At 40.4% G+C, this 24,318-nt stretch overlaps 1 protein-coding gene across 3 annotated transcripts; it reads right to left on the bottom strand.

The window, feature by feature from the left end:
• LOC129202733 (transmembrane protein 68-like) lies at window positions 1-22,811 on the bottom strand. 3 transcript variants are annotated; one of them, XM_054816163.1, is made up of 7 exons: window positions 22,573-22,811; window positions 17,887-18,217; window positions 14,953-15,117; window positions 9,029-9,222; window positions 6,775-6,835; window positions 4,299-4,438; window positions 1-2,271 (listed from the first exon to the last, which is right to left on the bottom strand). In XM_054816163.1, the coding sequence occupies exons 2-7, from the start codon at window positions 18,212-18,214 to the stop codon at window positions 2,167-2,169; spliced, it is 993 nt and encodes a 330-aa protein (XP_054672138.1). In that variant the 5' UTR covers window positions 18,215-18,217; window positions 22,573-22,811; the 3' UTR covers window positions 1-2,166. The 3 variants fall into 3 exon arrangements, with proteins under 3 accessions (XP_054672138.1, XP_054672139.1, XP_054672137.1); XM_054816164.1 differs by lacking the exon at window positions 22,573-22,811 and adding an exon at window positions 22,107-22,382; XM_054816162.1 differs by lacking the exon at window positions 22,573-22,811 and adding an exon at window positions 19,603-19,750.
• Between the last annotated feature and the right edge of the window lie 1,507 nt (window positions 22,812-24,318).

Raw genomic sequence — 24,318 nt, 5'->3', positions numbered from 1 at the left:
TGTTCCAGTTTTCAGTTTTATTCGAAAGGTGTCTTCTATACATTTTTTTATATATAGAAATAAATATGAAAGGCCTATACAAATATGAACACTTAAAGAGTAGCAATACTGCCCTTCCTTTTTTATACTCTTCAATACTTAAAGGGACAAAACTGTATCAAACAGCCTACATATTTAGTAAAATAAATTTTACAAAATCTCAGATCACGAAGGTCTGTTCACGTCTAACAGACCCTTTTAGACTGAGTTTTATTTTACATATACGCAACCTCAACACAAAAGATGTTCAGCTGCCTTAGAGAATTTCACAATATAGAACGATATACATTTTCCTCAAGACAGACAGTAAAAACAAAGTCATACTTAAGTCATACTCCAATGCAGGAATTTGGCATTATCACTTTTAATGACATACTGTGATAACATAATATTTTTAAAAAACATTCTGATAAATTAAAAGGACACAATCTTGCCTTCAAATAAAGCTCAAGTAATTTAAAAAAACTTCAGAATGGGCATTTGCTTTTACATAACATGATTCTTCCCCAAGCTTTAAAAAATTTAATTCAACACCACATAAAACGCTTTTGATATAAAATAACATCATAAAATAAGTAGCTTTTTGTAAACCACAATTTATAGACTCTTTCCCATAAAGTGATATTCTAACATAGGGTATCATCCACATGCACTTATGTAATCCCACTAATTTACACATTTAAAAGAGTATAAAGCAAAGCATGTGCTTCAATGGTGGGAGGAATGGATACTAAATTGAAGACAACTGCTCTTTCAAAAATTGGGGGTTTTTTTGTCGTTGTTGTTGGTTTCTTTTTTAAGAACAGGTCAAACCCCAACAATAGTGAAAGGAGACCATGTAATATAGCAAAAACCTCTTTTGTCTTAAGGAATTTGTCCTCATCCCAAAACTAAAGAGTTCCCAGATGTTAATCTAAGAACTGTAGATTAAACTTGCTGGCAATCAGAAGAAGTATTTCAGATATTTCCTATTTGGACAATAAAAGGATAGGCTTTAGTTCAGAAAAAATATAATAATATAATTTACTGTAAGTGCACAAAAGCCCAATCCTGCAACTCCTTCCTGTTCATTCAATTGTTTTCACTTAAGGAAAGTCTATAGGATTTCTCTCTCAACCCTAATTTAATAACTTATGTAAATAACTGAATTTGATTATGTAAATAACTGAATTTGAAGAATACGCACGTTTAACAGTTTATATATATACTAGATTTAAAGGGTATCTGGGAATGTCTATCCTGTTTTTCAAAAGAACCACCACTTTTAAAAGGAGTGTTGTACTCATTTTTTCTTCTTTCAAAATAAAACTTTATGAGCTCATGTTACTAAACAGTACTCTCATTTCCACATCTTAAAGGTTAAATGCCTGGGTCATTCTGTCAAAGGAGAATTTGCAGATTCACTGAGAAATGTACGGGACAACACAAGGGCAGATACCCAATATGGCTTGGCTTGGAATAGCAGCTGCGCTGTAGGGTTTGCATTCGCCGCATTGGAGTGGTTTCCTTAACAAACGTCCTCGGTTTGCTGCAAACTCTTTCTGAGCTCACCCAGTAAAACTAAACAGGTTTTGCGGGCATAGCTAGAGGTTCTGCAGGCCATGGAAGGTTGACAGGTTTCCAGCAGCACAAGAGTAACAACCTCAAGAAAGTTTTCACAAATGCTGCACAACGTTAATCTGGCCTGCAAAACCTAGTTAGAGTGATGATGATCAAGACAGGAAGACGCTAGCTCTGCAGCAGGTCTAACATTCAGGTTAAAGAGCAACCACAGCAGGGGAGGACCATGAGAGACCATGTGCATAAAGACTTGCAGTGTCATTTTGGGAAAAAAAAAACCAAAAACAAACAACAAAACCCCCCCCAAAAACAACAACAAAACAAACCGCTTTCAAGGTAGGAATGCATTTATCAAAAACTAAGCTTTGCCCCATTATGAATGATTTAAAGTTTGGGTTCCTGAGCTTGATACTGGACAGGGGGAAGAGCAAGGGAATGTGTCTTATATCTTATATTATACAGCAGTATCATTAGGACAGTATTTAAAAACTATTAGTAGAAGAATGAATAAGTTACAAATATGACTTTAAGAATATTATAACTAATTATTAGTTTACTCGGAAGACCTTAATCTTCTTTATTTTGTGTTTGAAATCGTTCCATTAAAGCCCTAAATATATTTCCTGGTAATTTCTGATGTTTTTCTATTAGAGCTTGGAGTGCTGCTTTTGTCTGTAAGGAATGAGAAAAGTTTTTGGTCAGATTAAGTCATCTGTATATTGTTCATACATTAACACAATTCCTAGGCTCTTTTTCATCCTTTCAAATGTTGCAGAACTATAAGAAGTTCAAAATACTATTTTTCCACATTTAAGACCACAGGATGCGTTTGTGGGATCACTGCCAAGACAAAGACCAACACGCTAATATCTTTTATCTCTGGTAGCTGTGTTCACAAGCTGTATTAGTGATACTCAATAGTAAAATGACAATGGAGTGAATTAATGAAGAGACCTAGATCTGTAAAGCATGTCAGTGCCTGCATGCTGTACTGCAAGTCAGAAACTTCTGCCCATGCCCAGGTTTGCATCAGTAACACTCTTCCAGCATGCAACAACTTTTGCTTCTACACGTGCTCAGAAGCAGCACCAGAAACACAATTGTGTCTCGGCACATTTGGCTTGTACAAAGTAATTATCCCCGCACCCAAGTCCCCTAAAGAAGCTGGTCCTGTAAAGCATGCTTAGACCACACCTAAAAGACTGCATATGACAGCAGCATTCGCCTTCACTCAAAACCGTAGCAGGTCAAGGAGTTAATAGCAGCCATTCTTATTATATAGAAGCTCTCAGGGGAACACGCAAAACCAGGACAATATGCAAATGCTATGGTGAGGACATGCCATAACCCTCCTGTTCTGCATAGAGAAGCACGGACTACTGAATTCTTAAGACCACTGACAGAACAGAACTCTTTGCCTTTGTAAACCAGTGGTCAGCAAGGGGAAAACTGATTCTTGGTACAAGCTCACAGTGTTCATTTGAAATGCACGATCAACTGTTAAGTGGTGGGAGAAGGTTCCTGCCCACATCTCTTTATAGATCTGGTCCTAAGTGTCTCTACAGATCTAAAATTTCTATTAGGTAAAAACTGTGAGCTTAATTGTTTCTATATATAATGGGAAAATGCATACTGTGCCATAGCCTGAAACATGAGATAAAACATTAAAATCACTCTAACTAGGATTCTAGGTGATTCACATTCTAGCAGCCTTATCTAGCAGAATTTGCACTGAAGTTAGAAGCAAATGAGGGTAGTACAAATGTAAGATGCTAAAGCATGTTGACACTCATTTAAACATACATTCTCTCCTGAAAGCCAACAGTTCTGAACTCCTGTCAGACTGAACCTCCAGAAGAGACAATTAGTCTTACACAACCAGGGCATAAGATAATGCAGATAAACATTTTAAGATGTCATTTTGCAGAGATCTAATCAGAGGATACACAGACAAGGAGAGACAACACAACTCTGTATGGTCAAAGGGAAAAAATCTCTTTCTCTCGAATGAAGTTTTCAGAACACTAAAAGTGACCATCTGTGGAGCTTTCAAAAATGGCTATTTCAGCCCTCTCCATCTGACTGCTCCATCACTTGTTTTATGCCTCTGCACTGTGAAATCTATTAATAAACTGAATGAATATGAGGACCTGACAATCCTTTCTATAAACCACCTAAATCTGAACTAGGGGAACATTCAGAAGTTAATTTGTTGGGTAAGAAGTTGGAGGAAATAGAAATGGAAACACGCTGTACAAAGCAGCAAGATGATTTACCTTAATTTTTTTATTATATGGAATTTCAACAATTTGTGAACATAGATTTGTTATATTTGAAAGGCTTCATTAGTATTTTTCTGAAAAGACCAAGAACCAGAACGCTTTCTCTAGGTGAAGTGCTTACGACTTTATCAACCTGGAGCAGTCTTATCTGACTGAATTTCTTCAGTCCCTAAAGCAAGTTGTTTCTTGAAGCAAATACAGAGTGCCTTGACTTTAAAAGGCCTAGAACATCTGCAAGGTGTAGTAATAAAAAGACAGCATTTAAGAAGGGCATTCAGAGTTAACCAAATCCAAAGCTGACAATGATTCCACCAACTTCTATAACTAGTTCCAAGGCAGAAATCCCTTGACAAGAATATTCCAGCATTTTCTATCAGAACGGTCAATATTTTAAATGTAAATATATGCATATCTTACCTTTGCAGTTAGTTCCTCAGCAGTTATATTTGGTTCATATGGAATAGGTTCTCCGATAAATGTACGAAGCTTGACTGGAAACCCACCGTACAAAGGAACTATAGGCAATCTAATACGTTCATATAGTGACCTCAATATTTCTAATGTGAAAAAATTTAGGGGTAAGGGGGAAAAGCAGGAGAAGGGGGGGGAGGAGAGAGACAAAGAAAAAAAAAAGAGAGAGATTATACTGCAAAGTTTTTTCCCCAGTATGTCTTAAAACTGAAACTGGCTTGGCAAGTAATCCATCCCCTGACCCAGATTCTCAAACAACGTGTCATCTCAAGCTATTCTACCCTTGACTTTCATTTCCTAAAAGCTGCATTAACGCTGTCAGACTTGTTTCCACCCTAACTTGATGTGAAATCTCTCTTCCAAAGAGTAGCTGCAAAGAGAAGGAAGAGGAGAAAAACAGTAACTGCCTCTCTGGAGAAGAAGGGAATGCTACACAATATAGGTTACAGTTCAGCTAATTTTACAGGTTAGCATAGGAAACTGGTATTGGAAGACTGTTCTGTTCAGTCCCACTGAGGTCCAGAGGATGAGAAACAGTCTTATCTGCCTAAAGGACAGTCATGCTAAAACACTGGATTGCTCTTTCAGATCACACACTGGTTGTAGTGAAACAATATAAAGAGAAAAAATAAGTATTTCAATCAGCTCTAAGAGGACACAACTTCTTCCCCACATGGTACCTTCTAAGCATCTAGCCCAAATGCACCCAGAATAGATTCTTTGCAGAACAGGTGCTAATATTCTCTCTCTCAATTTTAGACAAGAGATTCGTTTAACTGAGGTGTTGGCTATCCTGGTTACAGCAGGGATAGAGTTAATTTTCTTCCTAGCAGTGGGTATAGTGTTGTGTTTTGGATGTAGGATGAGAATAATGTTGATAACACACTGATGTTTAGTTGTCGCCAAGCAGTGAAGGACTTTTCAGCTTCTCATACTGCCCTGCTAACGAGAAGGCGAGGGGTGCCCAAGACACTGGGAGGGGACACAGCCAGGGCAGCTGACCCAAACTGGCCAAAGGGATGTTCTATATCATATGACATCATGCTCCATATATAACTGTGGGGTGGGTCGGAAGGCAGTTCGGCTCGAGAACTATCAGCTTTGGTTAGTGAGCAATTGTGCTGTGCATCACTTGTTTTGTATATTCTTTTATCATTATTATCATCTTCCTTTTCTGTCCTATTAAACTGTCTTTATCTCAACCCACAAGTTCTACTTTTTTTTTTCCCCTTTTCAATTCTCTCCCCCATCCCACTTGGAGGGGGGAGTGAGCGAATGGCTGTGAGGTTGTTTTAGCTGCCTGTCAGGTTAAACCATGACATGGCATAAGAAAATCCTTACTGACCAAGATGTGGAACTTTCTCTACACAACCTGTAAGAACAAAGAATATTCCAAAACTACCAAAACTGGAGTAACACCTCCAGTGATCAACAGAATCAAATTCCTCTTGCATGTCTCCTGTAGAATACAAGTAGCATGAATGATTTGGGCTTAAATGTCTGCTTGTTTGGGAAGATTCTCCTGAACACAGCAACAATTAATTGCTGTTTATTTTTGTACAACCTGACAAATGTGTGAACTATTCTGCACATGTACATCTGATGCCTTGGATTCCTCCATGCAATATATAGTTTTTAATTAGAGAGGGAGAGAAACAGAACTGTTTTGCCCTGCAGTCCTTTGATGAAGATGATGATGATGATGCCCTACTTGAGGCAGAACATATGGCGTGGAGGAGACTGTTTAGGCCCTTTGTGCTAGATAATAAGTTGGAGAATGTAAAACAAGGGGGGTTAACACTAGCAGATCAGCAGAGATGTGGGCATCTAATCATGCCAGAGGTGGACCCTTCAGACATATACTCATCTATTTGTGTGCTTGGCTGGAAGTCTTATAGAGATGAGGAAAGAGAGCAGGCAAATGCAAGGTTTTGTGAGGAACCACAGGTTTAGTGCTGAATAGTAGACCAATTACATATTAAACATATTTCAAACCATTCAAAGTTTAAGCACAGGTAGAGGTGTAAGCACAAAGCTTTAGGAAGACATTTAAAGAAATTATGTGTCAGCTGCAAGCCCCTGCTTGCTTTGCTTCTTAACAGACAGCAGAAAACCTAGACATGGACTAGCAGAATAAGCAGAGAAAAAAGTACTCTAAACCTAATTGCCTTTTTATGGGTCCTTTTTCCTTTCTTCTACTGCTTCTGTGAAGTCACACTGTTATGTGGAGAGTAACTTTGATGAGCCAATACCACATCTAATGCTGATATTAAATCCTGATAACATCTCTGAACTCTACCGGAGAGCAAACCTCCAGAAACAAGGCTGTGTCAAATCTCAAATTTATATGGGGATTATTTCTACAGAGATAGGCTAAACACATATGGAAAAATAAACTACAAAAAAATAGAAAATATCTTACTTAGTCCTCCTAATGTCCTAACGCCTTCTCGAACATTTTGTGTAAACATAGGAATGATGGGCTAGGAGGGAAAAAAAATAATTAAGAATTTAATGAAGATAGCACTATCTAAAAAACTTCTACCTCACTTAAACCCAACAAGCAAATTAATTTCAGAAGTGTTTCTCAGACAAGGACATACAGAGAGCAAAACAAGTATTCTTAAGTTCTTCTATGCCCTTCTGCCATGAGGTTTCAAGCTGGAGAATACCATGAGATTTCAATGAGTCACTGTTTTAGCAAGTCCATTTTCTCAAAGAAGTCTGCAATTTCAGAACCTATGGAGTGTTTAGGCCTCCCCTTGTCTAGCAGTGTTTGCACAGTTGTGATGTAAGTGATTAAACCTCTTACCTAATTTGTAGTTATGCTCAAAGGGAAGAATTCACAGGATTGGGACCCTGACCTTGCCTGATTCGTCTCTGCTATGCTGATTGTATTGCTTCACATATGATATCTCATATTCAATACATGTCCATGATTTATTTCTGCTGATAAATATTTGGAATGATGTTGGAAATATCTGGAATATGTTGGAATGGTGTTTCAAGTTTTTACTGCTGTCTTTGAATTTGCATACAGCTGTCTAGAGTTACAAGAACTGGGAGCGGGTCAACTACTACATGAAGTTTTTTAATATTTTATAGTATGTACTCACTGTACTAAACATCATCAGAAATACAGAACTCTTTATGGGATTTTCAAACATTCAGATTCTTTCAAACTTTTTTTAAACAAGCACAGAAATGAGCTAGTAAATTAAACTTTCCAGACAGGTATCAAATTGGGGTTTGGGGGGTTATTTTGGAGGGGGGGAAAGTCTGTAAATAATCCAATGCAACTATAGAGAATAAAAAAAAGTGCAGTTGCCTAAACTGAATGTTAACAAATTTCTTTACTCTAGAACCATCTTATTTGGAACATTTTACTTTTGACAGATAGGTAGAGATTTTTACATGTACCAAGTTGGTTTATATGACAAATATTCTGGCAAACAAACTGCTGAAATGAGAAGTTGAAGGTCCCAGTTTTAGACACATTTTTCTGATGTTTTAGACACATTTTTCTTTCCATAAGGAGTTATGGTCATGATTAAGGGTGAGTTAAGGTTCACCCTTAATCTAAATAAAGACATTTTCCCCACTTTCAGCCTGCCTCTGACACTATTCCTATTCTATTGCATCTCTCAGGGTTTTTTCTTAGAGGGGGGAAATGAAGCTGCGAGATCTTTGTGAGTGCACAAAGGGAACTGAACATACATTCAAGAAAATAAATATAACTAGTACAACCATAGTGGAATCCCAAGAATGGCTTTTCATATGCTATTACAATAAATTAATAAAATTTAAATCTGTTTAAAATATCCTGTTTAAACTGTATTATTTTCCTCCTGAGAAAAGTGAAACACACTTAAAATTGGGTCTTAAAAGTATTATATTTCTGTATAAAATCCAGAGATTTAACTCTCTCTGTGACAGTACCTAAATATAAAACTCTTGGTGCAACGCTTACTTTCAAATCAGGTGTATGCAGACCAACGGACATATGTGCCTATCTTTCAAGTACAAATACAGAATGAGAGGGACTCCGAAAGGATTATTAGAAAAGTTGCAATTCAAACATATCATACACCTTTCTGCCTTTCACAGTTGGTCCCATATGAATAGTTATCTGCCTGCTTACCAAGCACAATGCTATATATTAGAACTGAAGAGAAACAGTTCACACTAGCGAACAGCATCTCCTGCTGCTGCTGTATGCCGTAGACATCCCTGACTCCCATAAAAATGCCAATACAGTACATAGTGCCAGTGAGCCTGTACTCTGCTGGGTCACAGTATACTTCAGCAATAGGGGAAACAGGAATGTTGATGTACAGTTGTTTCCCAACCATTCTGGTCAGGGGATGAGCCATCACAACCCTGACCAGGTATGTGTAAAACAGCACAAGCTTGTAGGGTAGAAACTGCCCTGGACTTCATCTCTCATTCTTTTAAACTCTGGACTTCCTGACCACGATGCTCTTAGCTGACTCCAAAGCCTTCTTATCAAAAGCAACAAAAAAAGTCTTGAAATGCAGTTATGAGAGCAAGTAGACCATATTGATGACACTCAGCAATGTAACACCAAATGCATGATAATCAAAACAGCCTTCCCTGGAAGAAAGTACTAATAAATTAGTATTCTTTGCTTCTCTTCTGTGATGTGTCATACTTACCACTTTTGCATCAATGGCCACCTGAGCAAAGCCCTTCCGATTACCCCAGATAATAGTATACATTTCATCACTAAAGAGTGCTTCCCGAACTCCACCTGGGGCAATGGCTATCAGGTAGCCCTTCTTCAGAGCACTGACACATTCTTCTTTTGGTCCATGCATAACTCCATGTACATCAAGTAATAATTTAAAACCTGTAGGGTAAGAGAACATGAATTCAGAAAATGTTAATTCATACTACCATTGAGTACAGATTCCCAACACAGAACATAATGGCTAAAACTTACTTATCTAATAATCTGTAACCCCAAATCAAAAGATGTTTCTAGAGGGACTAAAGTATTACGTCCTGCTTAGAAATTTAGGTCTAAAAAGTTGAAGATTACTATGACAAAAAGCCACTCAAAATGCTAGAAGTCAGGTGCTATCTCACAATGAGCACTAAAGTGGAAAAAAATGGCAAGCACTTTGTGCCATCTTTCATGTGTTCCTTCAAAGGACTTGTTAAGTTGGCTCCAAGGCACCGTGTCTCCTTGTGCAAGCTCTACTTTTCAAATGTAGCACAGTTCTAAAAGTGCAACAAGAGAAAATAACAGCAAATCACTGTGGCTTTTTGTTTGTTAACTGTGGCAAACAAAAAGCAGTCCATGCACAAGAAGAATGACAAAGAAAATGGAGCATTCTCTGTGTTACAGATAACTGCAGGAACTGACTCCCTGGTTCTGTCTGTGAGTACCTGGATGGCCTTTCACACCAAGAGGCATCTGGCAAGCCTGGATTGGGTATATTCATCTTAGGTTAAGATTTTTCATTTACTGAAGTTTTTAACTGTAAAGTTATATTAACTCCTCAAATAATCTTGCATTTGAAATGGCATACTGACCCTACTCTTGAAGAAACAGCAGAACATCAAAAATTTGCTTACAAGCATCAAATGGATGCATACCTGATCAACTAGTCCAATGTGAAAGAACATAACTAGCATAAACCTCTGTTTGCACAAAATCAATCATGTTCACTTGATTCAACACATTTTAAATTTATATAGTATTTATAAGTACTGCATACCAAAATGGGAGCTTTAGATGACTGAGTGGTATGGGAAAGATTACTTTTCTCTCTTCAAGAGAGGCAAACAGCCTTATCAGTCATAGACAAGGACACAGAACTGATCTAGTCAAGTTTGCCCCTCAATAACAGATCTTCATTTTTTAGCCTCAGGTTAACAAATGAATAGTTGTTACTATGAAAACATATACTGAAGAAGAGTCCAAATACAGTTAAGATGACAGAGATCTGTCTTCTCTTACAGCCTGCATAAAATAAGGGCTCGGGAAGGAGATCATGAGGAAACATATCATTAGTTTATTCTTAACTAAACTCTGATGTCTAACTAGTCTTTGTAGTTGGTGTGAGTATAATTAGTCCTGATTTATATCTATACACTATTGGGATCTACCCGTAAACATGACAACAGAACACAAGCTCCGTTACAGCTGTGCTGTGCCTGCCTCACACACGGCAGGTGACACTAGCAGTCTTCATCTAGTAGCATTCGCACAGAGGACTCCTGAAATAGAGTTTTCCTAAAGTAATTTAATTTCTCTCAGGTGCTTTGCTCGTGGGATCATAAACAGCTGTTCTTTACAAGGTTTTACAGTCCTAAACTAATTAAAGCTTTCTGGAATGTACCTGGTGGTAGGAAGCTGCTTGTCTCTCTGTTGTCGAGTTCAGGAGAGAGACAGAATGGTAATGAGAAGGGTTGATCTGAGCAGGAAGAGAGACTCCAAGGAAGCAGAAGCTGTGAAGACAGTTTGCTTTTCTGCATTGGACATGCTGGGGAAGAGGGAGTGGGGTGTGTGTGACAAAGCAACACCATGTGAGTCTGTCTAGTTTATAGGTCAGAAAAAAAAGAACAGAATAGTGGTGGGGTTTCAAGTCTTTACAAAATTTCTCTTGACTTTTAGTATAAACTTTATATTCTGAGCTGTACCTCGCAGCCTAGCCAGCAGATCATACGTTACTATCCATATCTCTGCTCAGGGAGCAACAAAGAAGAACCTGACTCTGTTAGAACAGCAAAGAGGCAGGAACTAGTGCAGTGGCCCTGAAGGAACAGACAGGGTACTCTGTGCCCAAGACTCCATCATCATGGAGTCAGAAGAAACACTGAGGTAATACGTGGCTGTTGCATAAAAGTGACCAAGAATCTATTTTTCCAGTTTAAACAAAAAAAAAAAAAGCAACCATAAAAGCGTCTCAAAATTATCTTAAGCACTGTTTTTCAGCATTCCAGAGCATGAAGGGATGCTAATTTTTCCAAATACCAAGAAGTCCAGACTTAATTTTACTCCACAGTTCAACCTGGAATCTGCCCGTTGCCCCAACACACTCTTCTTTTCTCCACAACTGTGTGTCCACACTGATGTTTGAAAACCCTTTGGAGAGTATCCAGTAATGTGTTTAACACTTATCTCAATAAATACACTATATGCATTTCTCTAACTTAGCCCCAGTGAATGTAACAAGGGGGCTGTGAACTACCTGGTAGCAAAACAACAAGGATGTCACCTTTTTGCTATGGTTGACCTTTAGGACCACAGACAGAGAGAAATCATTTAGACCATCGAATCCAACCTTCCACAACTGTAGGTAACCATGCATGTATATCTGCAGAACATCTAGACCACAAGACACTTCGCAACACTTTGTGCATGCAACAATCAAGAAGCCACAGCTCCTTTCCTCTGGGACGTTACAGGAGAGGGACTGTCTTGGATCCCTAAAATAGCAGGGAACCTTTTAAAGGGGGCTCCCAGATGACTCTAGGAAGCAAACATGGCTGATATAGAAGAGGGTAATGGAGAAGAACACGAGCAAAATCTCAGTCCTCACTGCACTGCTTGGAAAAATATTTTCTCTTAACTCAACCTTAGAGAAATCTATGTACTCCTGAGCATTACACAACTAAGAATCTAAAAGAACCAGAAACCACTCAAATGTATTTTTTTCTGTGACCAACCTCCAGTATTTAAAAGAAAAAGGAAAAAAAGAAGCTGCAGGGCCACATTCTTCTGCCCCAAAATGCAAGCAACAGAAGCATAGTATATGTAGTATTGATACAGTATAAATTGAGACAATGAAATAACTTCCTTTTGAGTCTACGTGAGACAGATGCATTAGGCAATGTTCAATAGGAATCTCCAGATATTAGGTTCGATTCCCTTCCGTAACTTTTCAAGCTGTATCTTTCAAGACTAAGCAATAGGGAGAGGCATGTTTGAACCCTTGCACGCTCATGCATCCCTTAGGAGGCAGAGCAACATTTTACAAATACATTCCAGTTAATTGCAGTTAATTCAGGACAGCAGTGCCCAATGCAGAGAATGCAACGAAACTGCATATTGGCAACTGCATACTGGCATGGACTTGAGATTCAGATTCATGAGACAAGCCATACCTCACAGCTATTCATAATAGGTTCAATGATCATAAAAACAGCAGGATCATTAAATCATCTAATCCAAGTGTGTTTAACAGCCTACACACTCCTCAAACCTACCCCCCACCTCACTCTCCCATCTTTCCTGCATTGAGCATAATAACTTTTCGGTAACTAAAACATCCTCTGAAAAGGCATCCAATTTAATCTGAAGACTTAATCAAGATCAGGTAGTCTTAGTACTAGGACAAAATTATGGCAGTCTTTCTGGTTTGATTCACAAGAGAAGTGGCATCTATGTGGGTTGCAAGTCATAGATTATTGTGCAGGTTTTGAAACACAATCTAGAACATTATCTGGGCTCTTTGGGCTTGTATTCCCTGAATAGCCTTAATTCATTCACAGAACCCAAGAATTACATAGGTTGGAAGGGACCTCTGAAGGTCATCTAGTCCAACCTACTACTCAAAGCGGGTCCAACTAGATCAGGCTGCTCAGGGCCTCACCCAGCGGAGTTTGGAAAGTGTCCAGGGATGGAGATTCCCCAACTTGTCTAGGCAATCTGTTCAGTGTCTGATCACCCTCGTAGTAAAATACCTTTCCACACATCTAATCAAAATTTCCTGTGTTGCAACTTGTCTCTGTTGCTTCTCATTCTGCTACTGTGCACCTGTGAGAAGAGTCTGACTCCCTCTTCTCTGCACCCTTCCGTTAGGTCACTGAAGACAGCAATAACGTTTTCCCCAACCTTTATCTGGTACAGAACAAACAAATCCAGTTCTCTCAGAGTGTGTTCCAGACCCCATCATCCACTGAGCACACTCCAGGGTGTCAGTATCTGTCTTGTACTGGACACCATATTGCAAGATGTGCTTGAACAGATGCCCAGCCAAAGGAAAAAACCTCTTCACTCAACCTGCTGGCTACACTCAAGCTAAAAAAAGCTCAGTGTGCAGCTCATCTTCTTTGCTGCAAGGGCACATCATTGACTTGCATTCCAACTTGCTGTCCACTAGAATGTCAAAGTCCTGTCCTGCAAAGCCACCTTCTACCCAGGGTACTGTGGCATGGGATTGCTCCATCCCAGATGCACAACTTCACATTTGCTTTTGCTGAACTTCACGATATTTCTGTGAAGGCCCTCTGAATACCAGCTCTAACCTCCACTGTATTGACTGCTCCCCCAGTTTGGTATCGTCAGTGAACTTCCTGCGAGCACACTCCAACCCCTCATCTAGGTGTGCAATAAAAACATTAAGCAGTGTTGGTCCCAGAATCAATCCCTGAGGAATGCCTGTAGAAACCAGCTGTTAGTGAGATGTTGTACTGCTGAACCCAATTCTTCGGGATCAGCCCTTCAGCCAGATGTTTCTGTGGTGCTAGTAAATGATATTTGGGCAACTTACAAGTATAGTCACACTTAGAACCTTATTTTAAAGCAGAAATGGAGAAAAACAAAAGAATCTCCCATTTGATAAACAACTGTGAATAAGTATTAATAGATATAATATGGAGCCAAATCTAAATTACAGAATAGGTTACGTTAGTCAGCTGTATGCAAAAGATTTGATAATCAACTGACAAATCCTAGTCTGTTGGCAAAAGCGGTTGTAGAGGCAAAGCCATGCTGTTATCAGTACAAAAAAGTTCAATTTTCAGGAATTAAGGCTGAAATAAAACTATACTGGCAAAAGGAGAGTCTTCTGATATGCGTTATTTCCACTAAAAGCATCAGTACACCACAGAACACTCCTGTAAATTCACAAAATTAATTACAAGGTTTTTAGTCACAAATTGAACTTTGGAAAAGAACTGGGTACCACTGTATTTCACACACACAAAACCCAAACCCCTCACATAATTCATTTCACCAAGCAGCAGTGTTTTTTACTGGACTGTCCAGCCAAAACCTTGCCCTAAGCATATTTTTCATTTTCTTCATGCTTCACCTCATGTTTCACAGAAACTTGTTGGACACTTCTACAGCTTTCCTCCAAAAAAGATTCTACTTGGAACAGTCTTCTTGGGGACAGGTTCCACTGCCCACCATACTCAACTGGGTGGGATACGAAAATACATCATTTTCCCAGACTAATATTGTCAACTCAGAGGGCATTGCTTCCAAACAGTTTATTTCTTAATCAGGTTACACCACTCATTCTGCATATATTAATAAAAAAAGAAACATCTTATTGAATTCTCTGCTACCAATTAATAGAGACACAACTGTTTTTCCCATGATCTCTTTGTTTCTAAACACCCTAGAGCCATTGGGAGGTGCTGTCCAGGCAGGAGTACGACCCATCCTTGCATGGGCCAGTCTCAAACTCATTCTTGTTTGTAAATAACACGTCAGAGGCAGCTGTACTTTCACTAAATTTGTCTGTTCTGAGCGCTGTGTTCCTGTGGCTCAATTTTTATTAATTGCACTGTAAAAAAAGAAAATTAGAGTTCTCAGACTGTTTATAATGCAGTATGTTACCTGGTAATCTAAAGACGAAATGATCAGCTACTACGTGACAGGTTCTCTTCTTCTGTATAAGAAGTTTAGCCATGAAATAGACATAGTCAGCAGGAGTAGCTCCATGATAAAACACAATAAGCCCTGGTCCTTCAGGAATATTTTCAGCACCATGAAGCTCATAACCTGTTAGGAATTAGACATAACAGATGTCAAAGTTTGATACAATTCTGTCCCCAAGAAACTACCTTGCAGCAACCTGGCAGACTGAAACCAATAGCTGTTGAGAAGTGGTAAGAGCAAAGTGACTGCTAAAAAGTCAAGAGGTGACTTGCAGCATTTACTAAGCTGCTTTCACGGGAAGTACAAGTTTCATTTAAAGCAGAATAGCCACATTTAAAGAAAGAACAACAAAAAAACCCCTGAAAACAAAACATCCAGTCTCACTGTCTTGAACTATATAACTTTTCCTGATTTTTTCAGTTCACTGTCTTCAAGGCTGCAGAGTCCTCTGAATCAACCATTCAAGAGAAATCAAAATAAAGATTGGATAGGAGTGGTGAAATACAACTATTTCAAGCTATTATTTGCCTTTCAAAGTTCATTGCCACCAGTAGCTGTTTAAGAAGATTTGATGTGACAACATCCCTTTACATGTTGTTGTTTATTAACCTGGCCAGCAGCTAAAAAACCCCACAGCCATTCGCTCACTCCCCCCTCCAAGTGGGATGGGGGAGAGAATCGAAAAGGAAAAAAAGAAAGTAAAACTTGTGGGTTGAGATAAAGACAGTTTAATAGGACAAAAAAGGATGATGATGGTGATAACAATAAAAACAACAAGTAATGAACAGCACAATTTCTCACCACCCAAAGCCGATGCTCAGCTAGTTCTGGAGCTGCCCCACCTACCAGCCAACCCCCCAGTTATATACAAAGCATGACATCATATGGTATGGAATATCCCTTTGGCCAGTTTGGGTCAGCTGCCCAAAGGCAGGTGCCCCCACCTTCCCGTTGGCAGGGCAGTATGAGAAGCTGAAAAGACCTTGACTGCTTGGGTGTTATCAACATCATTCTCATCCTACATCCAAAACACAGCACTGTGCCTGCTCCTGGGAAGAAAATTAACTCTATCCCTGCCGAAACCAGGACAGGCTTACTGAACTTACGTTTCTAATTAAGTTAACAGTGCAGAATATATTCAGTTAACACAAAATATCAAAACGCATCAGTATAGAACAGATTCAGTTAATATTGAGCAGTACTGTTACAGTATGTTGAATTTTTTTTAAATAAACAAAACTCCCCAACAGCAACAAAAAAACCCCAAACTCTGACACTTCTTCCAAAGTTAATTAGGTCTGCAATTCCCATTGCCTTTTTTTTTTTTTTTTTTTTTTAAATTCTGAAGATACTCTTGGCTCGCCTCTCTCTGTTTTACTTTCTATACCTGCGGAGCTGCAACATATTGCAAGCATATCAGCTGTACCACCCCAAGTGACCGCTAACTGTGCTCCATGCCAGCGAGTCATAACCAGAATGATAGCTACATCTAGCATTTGCATAATACATGTAAAATTACAGGTATCACGCACCAGTTTTGATTTTTGGTTTTGGACTTTTTTGACGTGGGGTTGTTTTTTTGGTTTTTTTTTCCCCAACAAGGCGAGTTCTTCCTATGATATATTGATTAATCAAGTAGGGGCAAAAATAATTGCAAAACATTTCATTCTTTAGCAAGAGAAGTATATAGAGAACATGGAAACAGCTGGCAGGGCAGAAAAAAGTCACAACTGTCGATGAGGGACTGGATAAGAATTTTTTCTGCGCAAATAAAAAGTTAGACCTTATAAAAAGAAAAAGTTACTAAGGATGAAAAGAGCCAAGGCCTTAAAAAATCATTTTCTTATGAGAAAAAGTAAATAGCTTTTTATTGTGAAGTGAGCATTTTAAGCTCTTTGATGTAGCTGTTGATTTTGATCTAGTGTACCTTCCTAGATTTGAAAGTTACATCTTAGTCTTACAAAGCCTATCTGATACAGCCGCAGCACCATCTGGTTATCAATGCCTTGAAAACCCGCTTTCTTTTGACTAGAGAACAAATAGAGATGATTTTCAAGAAGGATTTGTTCTTTATGTAAATTGCCCTTAAGCACCTCTTTCTCCTTTAGCTGCATCTAGACTGAATGGTTCTGAAAGAGGCTTATGATTTCCTTAGAAAGAAAAGCCAAATCATTTATTAAGTCTGTCTTTAGAAAAGAAATAATAGTAGAAGGACAAGGAACACAGCCCTTAGTTCTGACATTCTAGTAGAGAAAGTAGTCGTCAAAAATACATAGACAGAAAGAAAATTTAAAAAATAGGGTTCTGTAACAGTTCTGGGCTCTACAGTCAAATTGAAGTAGCAACTAGTGAGTGAGCTGACACTAAGCGCTCCTTTTAACCAATCTTTTACATATAATGCCAAATGATGGCTAAGTGCAATTAAATTATGCTAACATGTGCTGACATACTAGCTATCAGGAAACTGGCATTTAACGTTCAGTGTTGATATAATATAGTTAATTGATCCAATTTTTAACATAGCAATCATTTCAGGTCCTCCTGGAATGAGGAAATCCAGTAGTTATAAAAAGTAAAAAAGAAAAAAAAAGATTAAAAAAAAAATCATATAAATTCAACTGGATGAAAGATCTCACTTTGTAGTAGCAAAGGAATAAATGCATAAGACAAAAAATTTTACAGCCAAAAAAGTCTCAATGGCTTTTTTTTCTCCCAAGCACCACTGGTAGTCATTGATAAAATGAAAAAAAAAAAAAAAAAAAAAAATTGGCCTGAATTTTAGATTTCATGCAACAGCAGCAACAAGCAGGTATCTATTGATAATCCTGAAAGGTAAACCAGGAATAAGAGCTTCAGCACTTTTTAATGAAAAGTCAGATCTCTCTCACTTACCATGCCATATTCTTCCATGTCCATCCCATAGGGTAGCCAACATTTGTTTTGCACCATCCCAAAAATCATTGGAATAAGCCTCCTTTAGTTCATTCTTCCTTTTATATATATGAAGAAGGAGAATGGAAGTGTAGAAGAGGATGACGAGAACTCCCGGAAGTAGAAAAACCACTGCAAGTGGAAAAAGCACCCATAAAAGGTAGACTGCATAACTCAGATAATCTTCTATATGCTCCACGCCAGTCCATTCTCCCAGAATGTAAGTCAGGCAGGTTAAGTAGGACATAGGTATCGGTCCTGCAGTACAGGATTCATTTCCACCTATCATCTCCTGTTTAATTTAAAAAAAAAAAAAAGGCAGATGAATAAATCCTCAAAAAAAATAGACCTGACTATACTGTTTAACCATACCAAAAAAAAAAATGCATCTCTGATGCATTTTATTCATATACCATTTACCCCACATCCCAGCAGCACCTAGTAGAAACATAATGGTTCATACAGCAGAACTCTTACTCGATTTTTTTCAGTCCTTTTCTTTTGTGTAGTGGAAATGCTGACAATTCTAATCGAGAAAGATAGTGCAATTGCTTAATCTGTCTAAGATTTTTATCTCATTGAAAACTGTTCAGCTTCTGCAGATCCAGAACATTTATACTGTTACCAATACCAATTTATACTGCATTTTTGATTTTCAGAAAGCTGTATTGATTAGTCTAATTTACTGTTCTATACAATACAGAGTACACTCAAAACCTTCTCCCAAGCACTTACTACAACAGAAAACAGCACAATCTCAAATCCAGAGCACAACACAGAGAGGTAGCAGAAAGGACAAGGAAAAAAGATCACAGAGAGTCCTCTAAAAAGCTTTAACTGCTCTGGCTTTACTGCGTCCATGTGTAAGAATCTCTCTTCCACAACACCAGTTCCTAAGAAGTTTCAGGGCTAGACCTCTCTGGGCTGATATTTCAGGCTTTCTGTAATTCTGGAGCAATACTTTTTTCTTAGCTTTGTAGAATTTAGGGGAAAATTTGCTATTCACTTCATCTTACAAACATGAGACAACCTGTATGCTTGGCTATCTTAGCTACAATTCTAGAACAACGTAAATAGTACCTCTGCGGAAAAAAATATCCTAGTCTAGAAAGGTTTTGGTCAAGACTTGAAGTAACTGTTAGTTAGGACCAAGAAAAAAAACATTCTGCAACTATAATGTTGGCTTATAGAGGGAAACAGATGAAGAAGAATAATTTCTTAAAGAATCTAAGCTTGGGGATGTTGTGTTTTGGTTTTTTATTACAATGTGACTTACAGCACGGATGACTGCAGACTTCCTATGCCTAGGTAGACATATGTCTGTCACTCCCTTACTCTTGCTTTGGTTTTGCCAGCAACAAGTGACTGAAATTCAGAAGATAATTTTGATAATACTATCAGAACCCCAATGACGACAAAAACTACATAGCAGATCAGTTTTACTCCACATTTGCTAAAAGATGTTGAAACATGTACTAGAGCAGAACTCATCTCACTTATTTCCCAGTTTCAATTTTTCCTCCTATTCTGACAGAGCAAGGATGCTCCTTTTCCTTCTGTTTTGAAATCGGCCTCTACCCACATTGCTCAAGATAACTCCCATCAACAAGAAGAAAACTGATCTCATGACAAGGACAGCTCCCATGACCCATGCCTGTCCCAGTAATTCAGACTTACAACATTTTGCTCCCCAGCATGTTCTTGAGGACAATGTGACGAGCAGCTGATGTAAATATTGATATATAGATCGCTATCTTCAGCAATGTATAAGCACATAGCATAGTGACATGCACTTCACTGATTTCATGCATGTGTATTTGGGGGTGTCAGTTAGGGGGAAAGCACGGGAGAGTGCAAGCGTGTGGGAGAGCAAGAGAAAGCTCTTTCTCATTCCAGTTGCCAGAGCCGAACTCCAGAACCTGTCAGGCAGCAAACACCCACAGCAAGCACAAGAAACACAACTTGTGAGACGAAGCAGGATTTAGGACTAGCATTCAACACTAGAATAGTTATCAGATTGCTATGCCTGGACTTCTCCAGTGGTTCCACCTACTAGCGTAAGAACAATATGGAGCATGGGTTATGGCACAGAAACATTTTTCAAAACTCAGAGGTAATTATATAGCTTTAAAGATTTACTTAAAATTATACTCTCCTACATATTCTATTTTTAATTGTTTATGGCTTTCTCCAAACACAAAATCCTCATCAAATAAATCTAAAGCCCTGTCCACACATGTCAGCCTTGCAAAATATTACTTGTCCTTTTGCCTGTAATGTTAGATGAAATACCTCAAATGCAATCATTTCAGTTTTAGGTTTACTTGCATTTCTATGCACTAACCTGTAATAGAAAGTAAAATCTGATATCTCCTTTGCTGGCAGCCACAGAGGTAATATCTAAAGTATTGCCTTCTCTTAGGGACAGTCCACTCTACTCTGAACAACGTTGTTTCCTCATCTTGAAGAGAATCATAGAATGATTTATATTTGAAAGACTCATTGGACAGCACTTGTCCAACCTCTTGCTAACTAAGGAGTTAGATCAGGTTGCTCAGGGCCATGTCCAGTCCAGTTTGTAGTATCTCCATGGGCAGAGATCCCACTGCTTCTCGGGGCCCCTAACCAGTGCGTGACCACCCTCACGGTGAAAATGTTTTTCCTTGTTCTAGTTAGAATTCCCCTTACTGCAACTTGTGCCTGTTGCCTCCTGCCCCTTTGCTGAGAAGAGTCTAACTCCCCACTCTCTATAACCAGTCCTTAAGAGCAGCGGTAAGATCCCCCTCCTCGGGCTAAACACACACAGGTCCCTCAGCCTCTCCACAGACACCACACGTGCTCCAGCCAGCGAGCAATGTCAGCTATCTTAGCTACAGTTCTAGAACAACACAAATAGTAACTCTGGGGAAAAAATATCCTAGTCTAGAAAAGTTTTGGTCAAGACTTGAAGTAACTGTTAGTCAGGACCAAGAAGAAAAACTTTTCTCTGCACCCCTTCCAGTTGGTCAGCATCTTTCTTGCATTGTGGGGCTCTAAACTGGACTTGTGGTGTCAAAAGTGCTGAAAAGAGGGTAACAAATACTTCCCTGATCTAATGGCTATGGCCTTGCTAACATAGCCCAAAATGTAAATAGACATCCTCACTCATATTTGACTTACCATCCACCAGATAAAGGCCTCCTCCAGGCCTTTATCTCCTGTAATTTTGCTCTCCCCCGTACCAAGTCCAGCACTTGTTCTGATCACCCATGGTATGTCCACAAAAATACTCTATTTCCAGGCCCAAGCGTGACTTATGTTACTGCCACGGTGAACACCCTACCAAAGGCAATGGCAGTGAAGAAGGGAAGACAGATTCTTTCTCCACGATCCAAAAAAGCACAGGATGCTCCACACTGAATAAAGGTCCAACACAGTTCATATACGCTACGAACAGGTAACATCATTTTAGTCTGTTCCAACTTTACAGATGTCTACTCCATGACTGCACAGAGCAGTTAAAATTACCAGGTAAAGCACACTGTCTTCTAGAAACACCAGCAATGTCACTCTGATTAGGACGTCATCCAAGCAAAGAGAGGGTATCCTGCCCTCCTTGTCAGAGGTTTTCTGACATCTGTCACCACAAAAATCTAAAAGCAGAATCCCTCTGTAATAGAAGTATGCCCTTGAAGAACTTCTTATTTTAACCAACATCACTAACACATTTCTTGTTGTGTGGTTCAAACTAAACATTTTTAATTTAAGTTCTGACTTCTTAATAGATCAGCTTACATACATTTTCGCTAGATGAAAAAGCTGTGATTTCTCATTTGACTAACGATAGTGCACGCTGACTTATGCTTAAGGCTTTATGCTGACAGCGAAGTGGAAACAAGGCTAACATACAATTCCTTTCACTGACTTTTGGCACATGACCCAGAAAAGTCCCTCACTAAACTACAACAGTGGTCGTCAGCTGCAGTCTGCAGACACTGGGTTAACCGAGACCCTATTGATCGCACTAGAAAAATCAATTATGGAAAGCAACGTACACTGCTGTAAACCACGCACTGTGTGATTTCAGCATTTATATGAAATGTGGAAGTGGAACCTCTGGAGAACATTCCAGCATCTCCAAACTAAAAAAGATGCTGAAAAGCAACAGCTGCGACACACCCCTGCCAACAGAAATACACCACCTTCCACTGTATCAGTCAGTTACCAGGAGTATTTCTACCAGAATCAGCAACGCCACCACAAACAGGAAAAAGCTGAAGCCCCCGATAATCCTGCAATGGCATCTGCAACCGGAGAGATCCGAGAAGCCAGAGAGTAGTTTTCTCCTGGTTTTGAAACCAGCACCGGCCTGCTTCTTGCGTCTGTGACAGCAGGACCGCGGTTCCTTCTGCAGGAGGCTGGAGGGGCATCGACTTTCTCTTTTCTGACAAGAAGGACGCAACCCCCGCCCGGCTGCCCCCAGCCCCCGCGGCTGGCCGCGCACCGTCCCGCTCCGCGCTGTGGCCGCGGCCCCCGTCCCGACGATCGCGAGAGCAAGGCCACGAGCTCGGTGGTGACCGAAGCAAGCCACCTCCCGCCCGGGGGAGCGGGGGCCAAGCCCGGGACAGGACGGGGACCCCCCCGGCCCGCCCGGCAGCGCCCGCTCACCTTCCCCTGGCGGCGGCGGCTCCGGCTCCAGCCCCGCGTCCCTGCCGGGGCCTGGTTTTACTTCTCCGCCCGCCGCCCCCGCGGAGGCCGGGTGCCCGCGGGGCGGCCAGGCTAGGGCGGCTCCGCGCGGCGGGGCGGAGGCGGGAGGGCACCGTGCCGCCGGCGGGTGGGAGCGGGGGAGGCGGCGGTGAGGGGAGCGCGGAGAGAACGAGGGCGGCGGAGGGGAGGGGGGAACTCCGCGCCGCAGGGGGCGCGGGAGCCGCCCGGACCGCGTCCGGTACGCACCGCCCGCCGCTTCCGGCGTGAGAGGAGCGGGCGCCGCCAGGGGAGGGCGCAGCCTGGCGCCGGTAGCCGGGCCGCAGCGGGCCTTGCTGGGCAGGCCTGGCGCCGCTGGGTGTCCGTCGTGTGCTGTCCTAAAGCTGCTGCTGCCGCCGCTGTTACTGCTGCCGCCTGCTGCACGGCCGCTCGGCCGGTGGGCAGCGTTCAGCTTAAAAACCAGGGGTTCGGCACGTTGACCCTGCAGTGTGTGTCACCGCGTTCCCTCTGAACCGTCCCCTTGCTGCTTGCGAGCGCTGCAGTCGGCGTCAGCGGTTGGCATTCCCCACGCTTTGCCCTTCGGACGTGACGTTCTGAGCGCTGTTAAGGGATTTCTGACTGGCCCGCAGGTTTGGGTATGGTTCCTGCATCTATCTATACAGAAAAACAATAAAAATCGATCCGAGAAAGAAGCGGTATTCCAGTTACACCAGGCTGGGCTCCAGACACACAGGGCCATGTAGGTACGGGACCCGCTGGGCTGAAATGTAACTGCCAGGAACTCTGCCCTCAGCTTCAGGTGAGATGGACTTAGCCAGGACTGGCTGCGAGTTCTCCCACATCTTCGCCTGTCAGGCTTCTCTGACTGGCTTTTACCTTTGCATCACCTGCCTGTTCGACTTCTGTGGTTGTTGAGGTGTGCATTTGTATAACTGCGTTTGCACTGTTGCCCCATTCATTTATTTTTCCACTGGTACCAGTAGGATATTTTTCCTCAGTGCAAAATCTTGTCATTCGAGCTCGATAAACCTTGTATACCAAAAGTTAAGAAACAGGATTTCCTCACATCGTTCATTGGCCAAACTATACTGAAAAAGAACCATAAATGGTGCTTACGTTTTGAGGCAGGCACAGGTCATTTCATTTGCTGTTGTTCATTTCTTTTTTGTTGTATAACGGAGAGGCTAGAAAACGTGTAGCAGGTGAGCGATTTGATCCACAATTACAATTCTAGCTGTATGAAAAGAAACTCTAGTTTCTATAATACCAGTTTCTAGTTCAAGTTTCTGTAATACTACTCTAAAATAGTAAAAATTTAGAGGGGGCCGCTAAACTAATATCACAACTGCTTTTTATTACAGCAGTATTATAATGTTTCTGGGAAAAATGGTTTTTTTTATCAGAAAAATCACATATCATTCAAAACCACATCTCTCAATAATAGTTTTGTCCATCACCTTGACACCTCAGAAAGTACTCTTAAGACAGCTATGACAGAAGACAATTAATAGAAATTGGTTTTTGCTCCAGCTCACTTCAGCTAAGCTGCAGATAATACAGAGATGCTGCTGTAAGATGAAATATCCCAGGAAAAACTCGAACTTTGTTAACAAACTGTTGACAGCTGTCTGAAATGTGGGAGATCTAGGCTCAGATCCCCAAAGATAATCAGTGCTCTGATTACATGTCCCTTATCCAAGGCTACTGCTC

This window comes from Grus americana, chromosome 2 (assembly GCF_028858705.1).
Source record: "Grus americana isolate bGruAme1 chromosome 2, bGruAme1.mat, whole genome shotgun sequence".
NCBI lineage: Eukaryota > Metazoa > Chordata > Aves > Gruiformes > Gruidae > Grus > Grus americana.
Note: the sequence above shows the minus strand (reverse complement) of the source record. Positions and strands in the feature narration are given on the sequence as shown.

Excerpts from the sequence above, each read along its gene's own strand:
- LOC129202733 (XM_054816162.1), bottom strand. The coding sequence starts at position 19,701 with ATGTGCTTATACATTGCTGAAGATAGCGATCTATATATCAATATTTAC. Across the intron at positions 18,218-19,602 it reads ATGCTGGGGAGCAAAATGTT|GAGATGATAGGTGGAAATGA; the intron begins GTAAGTCTGAAT and ends TAAATTAAACAG. Across the intron at positions 2,272-4,298 it reads CTGAGGAACTAACTGCAAAG|ACAAAAGCAGCACTCCAAGC; the intron begins GTAAGATATGCA and ends CATTCCTTACAG.